Genomic DNA, 11,779 nt, shown 5'->3' with positions numbered 1-11,779 from the left:
TGGTATGTTTTGTTGATGTTTCCAAACCTTATAAGATTGTGAGCGTTCCAGCCATGTGCCAACAGTGTGGCTCTTTACATCCTACTACACTGATAACTTCAAATCGTGATCTTAATGTAATGATCTTTATTGAATTAATCATTTTAACTTGACGTAATGATCACTGGAGTGAACAGGTAAAGAGAATCTAATTCTTGAACAGAAAAAAAATCTAGTTTGATGCATTTACTTCCAGAGTGGGTTTTGCCTTCATTTTATTGACATAAATGTAATTTTTTTAAAATGCATTTTTTAGTTTTAGCTAGTCAAACTGATAGGCAAATGTAAAAAACGTTTTCAGGCGTGGCAGAAGGCGCGCGCTGATGGCTGGGAGAGAGCCTTCTGTGAAAAGAACTTCCTATCCCAAGCCACGATGGAAATCATCGTAGGAATGAGAACACATCTGCTCGGCCAGCTTAGAGCCTCGGGTAAACAGCTTGGAAGAAATTTTAACCTCGTTTTAAAGTCCAGCCTGTAGAAATTGTAACAGAAATAATGTTCACTGGTGTCATTTTTCTTACTTAATTTGAATCAGACCTTCACGTACACGTTGATGCGGGGTGTGGTGTAGATGAGGCAGTGCGGCTGATCTAACCGGAGGCATCCTCATCTCCACATGGCACTGCATTTCAGTGTCAAGATGAATTTCTTTGGGTCATTATGTTTTAGTAAATTATTCCCATAGGAAATGTCTTTGTATTGTAGAAAGTAATTGTATTCTGTGTTAGTCTACAACCCCTTATCGGGAGGGATTTCAGTGTAATGGTTTCTTGATGCTGTTAAGGTTGGCAGCGGTGAAAGATGCAACAAATTAGTAGTTTATTTCACCTTTGTTTTCAAATTCCTTTTGGGAACCAAACACAAGCTAACATGGCACCGTTTTGTCCTGTTCTTCTGACAGGTTTTGTGAGAGCCAGAGGAGGAGCTGATATTAGAGATGTTAATACTAACTCTGAGAACTGGGCTGTAATTAAAGCTGCCTTAGTGGCCGGGATGTATCCCAGTCTTGTGCATGTAGACAGAGAAAGCCTGGTGTTGACTGACCCAAAGGAGAAGAAAGTGCAATTTCATCCTACCTCTGTTCTTGGTCAATCTCAGTATAACAAGGTAAAATCACTTTGAATTTATAGCTCACAAAATAGAGCACTAGAATCTATCAGATGTTTTAGAAACGTCTTTTCCTAGTTGTCAGTACTTTAAAAGCAGCAAGGGCATTAAACACTGCAGCTTTAGAAAATACTTTTCCTACCAGTTGGTAGAATTGGAGTTGGTTCATTTTTCCATTGTTTCAATTAGTCCTTTCTCTAGATGGAACAAGGCAAAATGACAAAAAAACACCCCTAGTTGTAAAATTGTTGTAAAGATATAATCTCTTAAAAGCAAGAAGTTCTGCTCTGAAACTTTTCTTCTTTAACATCTCTTTTTAAAGCAAAGTATTTTGTTTCATGGTGGTAGGATAATTTGTGCATCTGGTTGAATTCTCTCATGCTTTTTTATTTGCATATTTGCTTAATCTCATTCCAGCCCCCTGCCATGGGCAGGGACACCTTCCACTAGTCCAGGTTGCTCAGAGCCCCACGCAGCCTGGCCTTGAACACTGCCAGGTTGAGGCATCCACAATGTCTCTGGATAAAATAAGAAAGATGTTAAAATGTATGCTAACTACAGGTAGAGGGTATAATAGCCCAGTCTTATCTGCTCTTGCACAGGTTCCCCCAGCAGATGGACAAGCTGCAGCCATCCAGGCCCTCCCTACAGACTGGCTTATCTATGACAAAATGACGAGAGCTCGCAAGACAGCAAACATCAGGTGCTGCTCTGTTGTGACACCTGTCACCGTGTCCCTCTTCTGTGGACCAGCCAGACTGCCAAGTAACGCCTTGCAGGCATCTTCAGCCTTCCGAGGTACGCTGGAGTGTGGATTTGGAATGTTTCCATTGGCATGCACCAGTGTGTGATGTGCAAAGCTTCTTTTTCAATCATTTTTAATGCATATGTTGGCGACTTCTGAAATAACAGTGTAATGATTCTTGTAGCTATTCAGGAATAGTTTGTAGGTTCTGTAACAAATGTCTCAGTTTTGGGATTCCTTACAGATTCATATCCATAATTGATGCAGTTCTGGGGTCTCAGAAACTACAGTGCAGTTTGTAAGGAGAGAATGCAGCCACAATGTCTAATGACAATACTAGTACTGAGAAGCATAGCATGTGTGTTCTTTTTCTCCAGACTGCTTTATTTGATACTTCAGACCAGATTATTCAAACTGAATAATTTAGAAACAATCAATGTGGCAAACAAGACATACTGCTTCTAGCTGACACATGCATTTTCAAGATATTTTCCACTGATAATTTCTAATGTCCATTAGCTGTGCTGTTAACTAGAAGTAATGGAGAATATATAGAAATTTCCTTTTTTTTCTTATTTAAATGGAGTGCTGTAGGAATGGAAGCAAAAATAACTGCTGCTAGTTCTCTAGGTTGAATCAAACTAAAAGTCCAACTTATTTGTGAAGCTTTTCTGTCTTGCTTTTAAACTGTTGACCTTAGAATAGTGTTCATGCTGATTGAATTGCGCTCTAGGAAATAAGGATTCCTAATTAATAGCCATACGTATCTATAATTTTTTTTTTCTTACTAGGTTTTTATCTAGTAATCTAGTAAAAAAATCTGCTCTTTTACTAGGAAATAGAGCCACGTGTGGTTTTACAAACAGCTTCAGGCAACAGCTGGATAGTGGCTTGTGAATACTGGTGAAGGTACATGTGTTGAGTCAGACCACATCAGTACAGGTTTTTACACAGTAGGATCTTCAGCAGGTCTGGCTACTTGATTGCTCCTATCTGGAGCAAAGACTCTGCAGTGTATTTGCAGAAAAGAAGAAGTAGTTTTACAACAGTTTGCATTGTAAAGTCAATTTTAGAAGGAAAAATATTTATTGCTGGTAATACGGTAGTGTTCAGGTTTTTGTATATAAGTAGAAATAATACAGAAATGCTAATGCACCTTTTCTCTTTAATTCAGGGGGAGGGGTATCTAATGATAGCAGTGACAGTGAGATGGAGGACAAAACAACTGCTGATCTGGCACTACTGAAGCTGGATGAATGGCTTCATCTCAAACTGGACCCTGAAGTACGTAAGAAATCACTCCTGTGTTTGCTTCATGTAGAAGGATTATAAAAAGATGTAAAAAGGTTTTTGTAACATTTGAGTAGCCAGGAATTTTCTCTAAGAATGTCATGGTCCGTTGGGGTCTGTCAAACTAAGTACTCTGTGATTTAACCCGTATTTCGTGAGCTCATCAAGAGTTAAAGGGCTTCAATCCCCTTTGGCCCAGAGCTGTCACATGAATTCACGTATTCAACGTGCAAGTCGCAAGGTTTTGTAACCTACCACCCATACCTTTCAAACCTTGTACCTATGAGCAAAAAGACAAAAAATAATTGGTCACCTAATCCAACAGTGAGAGTGCTCTTCCCTCTTCCTCCATCATGGGGTGTGGGTGTCCTGTCTCTCACATGAGGGAGCAGGAAAGCCTCAGCAGTCCAGATGCTGTTGGATCTGCTTCAGAAACTTCCTGGGCAATATGATGTTTTATGTGTCTGAGCTTGGCAGTTTTGTCTGTTTCCACAAGTGAGCACATTCTGAAGAGACTGCCAGACAAAAGATAAGGGCTGCAGGGGACAGCAGGCTGCAGGGGACAGTGGCTGCATAATGGCCCTTTTGCTCCTTCTGGCCTCCTGTCCTGCCTGTGTGGTGCTCCATCAGGCCACAGCATGAGCTGGGATAGCCAAAATCTGAACAGGAGCTGAGAGAACAGTCACATTGGCATATTGTGTTTTTCTTTCTCTGAGAGCATAACCACAATCGGATCGAAAAAGGAGCACTTGAAGCTGGAGCTGCTGAAAGAAAGTTGCTATCAGATTTCAGAAGGAGAAATAAAAACCTCTTTGAAACAGAAGGCTTTAGGTCATTGAAGAGCTGTGGCTGTGGTAGGAGGTAGTTTATGGATCATGAAACCCTGGAACTTACCAGCTCTAATAATAATGCTGTCTGTCCTAGACATGTCCAGAAGAGTGATTTTTAAAATTTTTTTTTTTCAATGGAAGCATTTCTGATAACATGGGAATTAGACTCTAGTCTTCTGAATTTAGTCATTGCATTTGAGCAGAAGTCTGTGTAAGAAAAATGTCACTTAGAGCTCTTTTCCCTCAGGTATGACTGAAGAGTGCATGAGTACAGATTGATTTGATAGGAAGGGCATAAAGCATGAAAAAAGTGGGTTTTCTAGAAAGATAAAAAGGAAAAAAAATCTGTGGATTTACAATACAATGTTTAGTACAGAGCTAAAGGAAATGTTCCAAAAATTACCTTGCGTCCAAGGAGAAAAAAGTAAATTAACATCTTACTTTAAGTTTAAAGAGTTATTCCCCCTCCCCAAGACCTTGGTCTTGCCTTTCAGTTTGGACCTTGTTCTCACTGGAATGCGAGGTGCTGCGTGATAGGAAAGAGGAGGGTACTCTCACCTGCCTGATGTAATTTTCATCAGTCTGTAACAGAATTGGAATTCATTACAGGCTGCTGGGATGCTGTTGCAACTCAGGCAGAAGTGGCACAGTTTGTTCCTGCGTCGTATGCGAGCTCCTTCTAAACCATGGTCTCAAGCTGATGAAACAACTGTAAGAGCCATTACAGCTGTTCTGAGTGCTGAAGAACAGTCTGCAGGTCTGCAGCAGCCTTCAGGAATTGGCCAGAGACCAAGACCTGTGACTTGTGAAGAGCTTCCTTTGGCATCTACATGGAAGTCAACCAACAGTAGAAAAAGCTCAACAGAAACTGAATTCTCTGACTCCTCTAGTGCTGAAAAGTAAGATGTTGAGGTCTTCTAGACACTGTAGGTTGCAATTTATGTATGCAAGCATCACTTAAATTTCTGCTAGTAATAAGGAGGTGGAAATAGTGGCAGTACAGTTGAAAGGTGTGATACTGTCCTATGCTGCATTGTAGTTTCACGGAGAAGTATTTCATACATGGGCCTGCTGTTTGAGAGAGCAGTCAGGAATATTGTCCATGAATTGTGATCTTTGAGAAGTAGCAGACGAGGTTTAGCAGTAGCATTAAAAAACAATGCATGACCGGTATGGGTTTTTAGTTAGTGTTTAATATATGTTGTAGTTGCTGTAATACATGTGGTCATGCAGTAGGCTGACAGGTATGCGTGTAAATTGTTCAGTGAGTGCTCGTGAAACTCAAGGCATGTTCTTTTTAGAGTTTCGGTGAAATCTACATCTCCTGCACTCCACCAGCCAAAGAAGTACAAAGAAAAAGACATTTTGCTCTCCAGACGATCCTCAGATGACAGATCAGCTCAGTCCTCAGTGAAGCCTGCAGACAGCGGTAGCTGTCCCAGCCCCTGTGCTGGTCCTTCTTCTCCAGTATCTGCAAAGGTAGAGTTCTCCAAAGTACCACCCTGCTCTTTGAAAGTAAAGGGATGTCTTGCTGATACCATTCTGCAACACTTAGGTATTTTACTGCTAAATTAGGAACCTGACTTAACTTTTCATTTATAACAGCTGCATAATGCTTCCTTCTGGAACTTAAAATCTAGACTAAATATCCTTGTTACGCTAGTTTAATACAGCAAAGATAGTATTTGTGGACTGCTGAGGTAAAGCTATCCAAAGTAAAAAAATGAGATTTTTTTTTTAAATAAATGGTGAAGGTGTATTAATTTTTTTCAACTAAATTAGTGCATTGTACACACACTTCTGAAGGTTTTGGATTCTGCCTTTCTGTTTCTGTAACAGCATCCATTGATACAGATTCTCTTTAAATATTGTGTTATCTGTGTTACCTGCCTTATTATGACTGCTTGGGGTTTTTTGTGAGGGTTATTTTAACAAAGCACACATTTAACGAGCTTATTGTCATAATTGTCCCCATATACTTGAATGGTAAACTGCAGTGATACTAAACAGATCACTGAAAGGAAACCTCATGGACTCGCTGGAGGATTTAGTAATTCCCCTTGAGTTTTTCAGCTTTTAGGTTGAGCCAGTGTAAAAGGAAGAAAACATGTTTCCTGAAGGTACAAATGGGAGTGGTGTGCTGTAGGCTGCAGTCTAGGATGATTAATTTTGGTGCCATCTCAAGGCGTGTCAGGCTTAAACAGATTGTAATTAATCACTAAACTTTTTACTCCTATTCTGCTCTACTTGTTTTCGGCCCCTCACACAGGAATTGTTGAGAAGTGCTTTCAAAATGTAAAATAGACGTCGGATACATTTTACAGCCATTTCAGACAGGACCAGCTGATTTTACGTTTCTTCTAGAAGCTGGAGGAGGAAGGGAGGAGCACAGTCAAGGATTTCCATGTTCGTGTGTGTAAAGCTTCAGAAATAAAGCCTGGTTTATTTTGTTGTCTTTATTAATTTAATTTATTTTTTCCAGGGTTGCAGATCTCCTTCACCAAGACAAAATAGGCCAGTTCGGTACTTTATAATGAAAAGCAGCAACTTGCAAAACATTGATATTTCTCAACAGAAGGGAATATGGTCCACTACGCCAAGTAATGAAGGGAAACTGAATGGAGCCTTTTGGGAGAGCAGCCTGGTTTACTTAATATTTTCTGTTCAAGGGTCTGGATGCTTTCAGGTGAGTCCTAATCTAAAACTAAGTATTAGCAGTGGTTGGTGGTTTAGGAGGCTGCAGCAGATGACTGTGTGTAGTGTGGACAGCTTTGCTTATGACTCCTGGCCTTCTGAGAAGCAGAGCAGTGTGCAAATGTCTGTGCTTGCTGAAGAAAGAGCATTTAATTCTTCTCTGAGACATGCTCTTCTAGTTAGCTCAGTTTGTCCCTCGAAGGCGGAGACAGAATTGCCTCCAAACATCATGAGTCAGAATAATGTTTATACCCTACATTAATCCTCTAAAACAACAAAAAGCGCCCCAAAAATCCCAACAAAGTCAGGGATTGCTACTCTTTGCATGCCAAAGTGTGTATTGTAAGTGAGCAAGGAGTTACAGGCAAGTCATAGCTTTCTAAAGCCAGGAAACTCATACATTTCTTTATTAAAATCTTAATAAAAACTGGTTTTATTCACTTCCAGTTAGGAAGCTGGCCATGATTCTTCCAGAGCTGCGTCTTGACTTCATGTTCAGTGAGATATAGGTCAACAGTTTGTTGGTCAAATCTCTGGTCAGTTTGAAGTTAAAAACTTGACCTGGTAGTGCAAAGTTGCACATTAGCTTTGAGCCAGCTAAATTCAGTTGTTCCAGGTAAAGAAAGGCCCACTTACTTCTTCATATATAAGCTCTTTGTAAAAATCAGCTGAACTGAAAATCTAAGGAACCAACCAAAACACAGCTGTCTTGGCAATACCACTGAAGGACTGCAGTGACATACTGTGTACGATGATTTGGCAAACGCAGGTGTAATACTGGCAAGTAATTTTCAGCAAGCCAGTTGATACCGAAAATGGGCGGTTGCATTGGCGCTCTCAGACAGGGAAGCGGGGGAGGGAAGACACGCCGACGTCAGGAGTGCAGGTGGTTGACCTTGCCCTGCCCTTCCAGTTGTGACAGGGCACTGCACCCTCGTGGGAATGTGGGATTAACTTCCCTATTAATCTTCTGTTGTCCCAACTGTCTCTTTCTAGTCCACATTTATTTTTTTTCCACTGTTCCTTTCATTAATTCTCATGTAAGTCTGCCTTGAGCTATCTAGGACTGCATGTCTTACAACAGCAGTGAGTGCTGCGAATTTACACAGTGAACTGCATCTTTTGGACTGCTGCATCCTAACTGGCATCAATTCACCTGAATAGTTGATACGTTGTCTGTGGGGTTGGGTTCACTTCTGGTTTGGTTGGGGTGTGGGCAAATCAGGGTGTCCTGAAGTAAGTTAAATGCTATCTCAGGTTTGGGGTTCCTTTCATTTTCTTTCTGAACACTTGTCATGGTGGAATTTTGTCCAGCTTCACTAAAGAAGGAAATAAAAGCAACTTTGACTTCTTTCTTGGAAGAACAGCTACACTCTCCTGATTCTATGCAAAAGTTAACGTAGAGGGAACACGAGAAGGAACAAATGGATTTCTGCAAAAATAACCTACAGCTGATGAGGAATGTGAATGTCTAACGGACTATTCTGTACTAGAATATTCATCTTGATTGCCTTCTGCTTCAGGTGGCTTTGCAACAGCTTTTTAATCTGTTATGAAGCTCAAAAAACCTTCAGTGATAATTTTGTCATTGAGAGACATTCCTTACGGTCAAACCCTACAAGGCATATTTGAAGTGGAAAAAGAAGTGCTACTTCTAACTTTCTAGGTGTAAAACATTCTGGAAGCTCCAGCTTCATGGTGGAGAGTGTGTTAATCACTTTGAAACTATTTTGAAAGTTTCACAGGAAGTTCAGTTATTTATCTCGTTCTGCCGCAGACAGATGTGGTCCCATTATGTCTGTTCTTTCCATTTTTGTCCCAGGGGTTTGCTAGAATGGGTTCAGCAATTGGGCGTGAGAAAAGTCAAGACTGGGGATCTGCTGGTTTCGGAGGTGTGTTTAAGGTGGACTGGATCCGAAAAGAAAGCATTCCTTTTCAGTTTGCACACCATTTGCTCAACCCGTGGAACGACAGTAAGAAAGTACAGATAAGTAGAGATGGCCAGGTAATGCTACTCTCTTCTAAAGTTTTCTTTACTTGGTAGAACTGTGTATTTTTTATTGGCTTGTTCAGTTTATCGCCACTTGTTCATGTGTCTGCTAATCTGAATCCCAGTTCATTGGTGCATTGTACCTTCAGCGAATGCAGAATTACCGCTGAAGTAATGGAGACATTTTGATAAGATCAAAACAGTTTCTTGCTTATGTGTTTAAAAAATGATTTAAAGGTGGATGCTTCCAAAAAGAAGTTGTTGGGGTTTTTTTGTAATTTAGTTCTGGAGGTTTGTGCCATGTTTGGTTGAGATGTATTCTCTTAGACAGTCTGTTACACCCAAATAACTTCATAATTAAAAGCTTTTTTCTGTAAAGCCTGAAGAGAATCCCGAGTTTTGAGGTAGAGTAAAGCTTAGGACCATTCTCAAATCTGTTAAAGCTCTAACTGCAACTACAAAAAGCCAGAGAATTGGCACAGAATTTCTCTGTGGCAGTTTCTGCCCTCTCTCCATCCCCTCCCAAAACATCTTGATGACTCAAGAGCTAAAGTTTTTGTTTCACCTTCTCTTCTCCGAAACTCTCTCCAGTTGTAAGAAACTGGAGGAAAGAAGTACAAGGAAAGGACAGCCACTGTATTTCCTGTGACCTCTCTTTCCACATTCTCCACCACACTTGATGGAATTCAACTTAAAAGATGTGGAAAATAATGATCTTGAGTTAGTAAGTGAGTGACCTGTGGGAGGTACGAAGTATCTGGTGCGTCTGTTCTTGTGTATGGAGGCAGTGTGTTCACTGGAATTATCTTTGTGAGAACTGACATCTCACTGGGAATGGAAACACCCCAAACACCCTCTAGGCCAGGGTGGCTTATGAAAGTTTTTATCTCCTGCTGAGCCCTAGTAAGAAAACCTTGCTCTGCTGGGAGTTCTAATGTTTGTCCCAATAGCAAAAGGGATGATGAGCTCTTGTAGAAAGTTTGAAAGCAATCACCGGCAACCTCACCTAATTCAGTAATAAATCGTTTCTGTATGCTCAATAGTAGCAGTGCAGATAACTTCCTGGATTTCCTGATCCTTTCTAGGAGCTGGAACCACAAGTTGGAGAGCAGTTGCTGCAGCTTTGGGACCGTATTCCTTTGGCAGGAAAAAGCCTGACTGAGCGTGCCAAGTAGTATGGCAGAGGTAGTTACTCCTGCGTTGCTTCCTGGTTTTGTGGTAGAGGAAAAGCTGTCCACATACGGTGTATCATCACTGTACAGTCTTTGTAGCTTGTGGAAGGAGAGGTACACTTGGTACTAAATATTCTGTTCATTTTGATTTTTTTCCAGCTGCTTTAGGTTGTTGAAACATCAGCCACGAGAACCAGCAGCATGTCTACAGTAAAGATGAGGAAGAAGGCGGCGCAACAACCTCCTGACGTTCTTAGTCATGCTGTGCAGCTAGAAGTGGAAAAATAAGAGGGAATTGTGTTGTTTTCAGTGTTTCCTTGCCAGCCTGGTTTTTGGCTGAGTTGGTTTTTTTACAGTAGTGTGCAGCTGATACTTAAAAATACAGTTAAGTTCAAAACAAAGTTTGAAACAATGGACCCCTTGTAAGTTGTCTATGGGTTTAAAATAGCATAGCAGACAGTTCAGATACGCAGTCTGCAGTTAAAGCTTTCTCAGCCCAGTACAAGGTGTGAGAATGTAAATGTTAATTAATCGGTCTTGCAGTTCAGTTAAAAAAATAATAACTCCAAATATGTTGAAAGGCTCTGTAAGTGTTGGTTGAACTTCTGCATCCACAGTGCAAGAGAGAAGAATGTAGTCATACAAACACCTAAGCAGCTGGAGATGTGAATTTTTAATTTATTTAAATGTAATTATTTTAAATTAAATTTATTTTATTTATTATTTAATTGTTATTGGATTTGATTATTTTAATTAAATTTCATTTAAATAAAGAAGGAGGAGCATGAGACTTTTGAGATTGGGTGCGTCCACTGATGCTTCTATTATTTTTCACCTTTAAGATGGGACTCACACCTTGACAAGCTGAAACAGTCTTTCAGAGGCCTGTGGCCAAGTGGCACTTCAATAGTTCACTAACTTAGGCACTGGTAGAAGAGTTGTATTTCTTTAAAAGAATATAAAAAATAATTACCAGTACCATTTCCTTGATCATTTAACATAGTCTTCATGCTTTCTTTCAAGTTGTTTCTTTTTCTTCCGTACCACTACTGTCTTGGTTTATTTGGCTTTTTCTTAGTCCTTAACGTACTGTACTGTAAGGCTGGTATAAATTCAGTGTGATCACTGTCAGCACTGTTTGTGGTCATTCTTTGGCTAAACCAAAACTTTTTTCTGCTGCTGAGCATCTACCTATTTTCTCATGTCTGTTCAGGGTATTACCCTGTGCCAATCCATTTTGCCTTCTGTGTAGCGACCTCCATACGTGAACCATCAGTTTTACCTTTGCCAGGACTAACTGGGTGCATGTAAGGCTCTACTGCCTAATACACTGTGTCTCAAGACAGTGCATGAGGCTCTTGCTGCCTTTTACAGTACTTCCAGGCCTGTGCCCACGCAGGAATGTGGGGCAGTAGTGCCTTGTACAGATCTACAGGGCCCTGTGCACTCCAGGGACGGAGCTGGCCCAGAGAGGGAGCACAGGTGGGGTGTAATGTTTGGTTAACCAGCCCAGGTAGGACTTCTGCAGCTTGATGATAAAAAGGACAGTCCAGCCATGGAATTTGCATTCCACAAGGCCACTGGCCAGTCTAGAACACTTGAGTGGAGAAGAGATTGTACCCTGCTTGCCTGCCTGACAGAGACATGGTCATGGTAAGTCTTTGTATGGCCAGATGTTAGATCTAGCTCAGTCATGGTGAAGTACATGATACTGTTATTATTATTACCCAAGTAACTGTGCTACTGATCTGTATTTTCTCGTGCACTGTATTTAGAGGTGGACTGTTTATCCCTTAAGCTGTTGGTCTGGTGTCTGTAACCAGCTCCTTTTAGCAGGGCTGCCTAAAGCCCTTTCACTGCAGTAGCACAAGTGGGCTGCCACTTTCTGTGATGATACCAACAGCATCATCAG

The 11,779-nt window shown here is 40.8% G+C and overlaps 1 protein-coding gene across 2 annotated transcripts; it reads left to right on the top strand.

Moving 5' to 3' along the window:
- Positions 1-31: 31 nt before the first annotated feature.
- Positions 32-10,998, top strand: LOC121666080 (3'-5' RNA helicase YTHDC2-like). Of its 2 annotated transcripts, XM_042031121.1 has the most exons (10): positions 32-467; positions 941-1,146; positions 1,749-1,944; positions 3,066-3,175; positions 4,621-4,910; positions 5,313-5,490; positions 6,494-6,697; positions 8,528-8,710; positions 9,781-9,880; positions 10,027-10,998. In XM_042031121.1, the coding sequence occupies exons 1-9, from the start codon at positions 413-415 to the stop codon at positions 9,868-9,870; spliced, it is 1,512 nt and encodes a 503-aa protein (XP_041887055.1). In that variant the 5' UTR covers positions 32-412; the 3' UTR covers positions 9,871-9,880; positions 10,027-10,998. The 2 variants fall into 2 exon arrangements, with proteins under 2 accessions (XP_041887055.1, XP_041887054.1); XM_042031120.1 differs by lacking the exon at positions 32-467 and having other exon boundaries at positions 820-1,146.
- The last annotated feature ends 781 nt before the right edge of the window (positions 10,999-11,779 follow it).

This window comes from Corvus kubaryi, unplaced genomic scaffold, assembly GCF_017639235.1.
Source record: "Corvus kubaryi isolate FWS band 111438036 unplaced genomic scaffold, C.kubaryi_AGA036_p1.0 37339, whole genome shotgun sequence".
Taxonomy (NCBI): Eukaryota; Metazoa; Chordata; class Aves; order Passeriformes; family Corvidae; genus Corvus; species Corvus kubaryi.
This window is presented reverse-complemented; position numbering and strand designations above follow the sequence as displayed.

Bases quoted from the DNA above. Each gene is read 5' to 3' on its own strand.
- LOC121666080 (XM_042031120.1), top strand. From the start codon at position 841: ATGCAACAAATTAGTAGTTTATTTCACCTTTGTTTTCAAATTCCTTTT. The intron at 4,911-5,312 runs GTAAGATGTTGA...TGTTCTTTTTAG, and splicing joins GACTCCTCTAGTGCTGAAAA to AGTTTCGGTGAAATCTACAT. The intron at 5,491-6,493 runs GTAGAGTTCTCC...TATTTTTTCCAG, and splicing joins CTTCTCCAGTATCTGCAAAG to GGTTGCAGATCTCCTTCACC.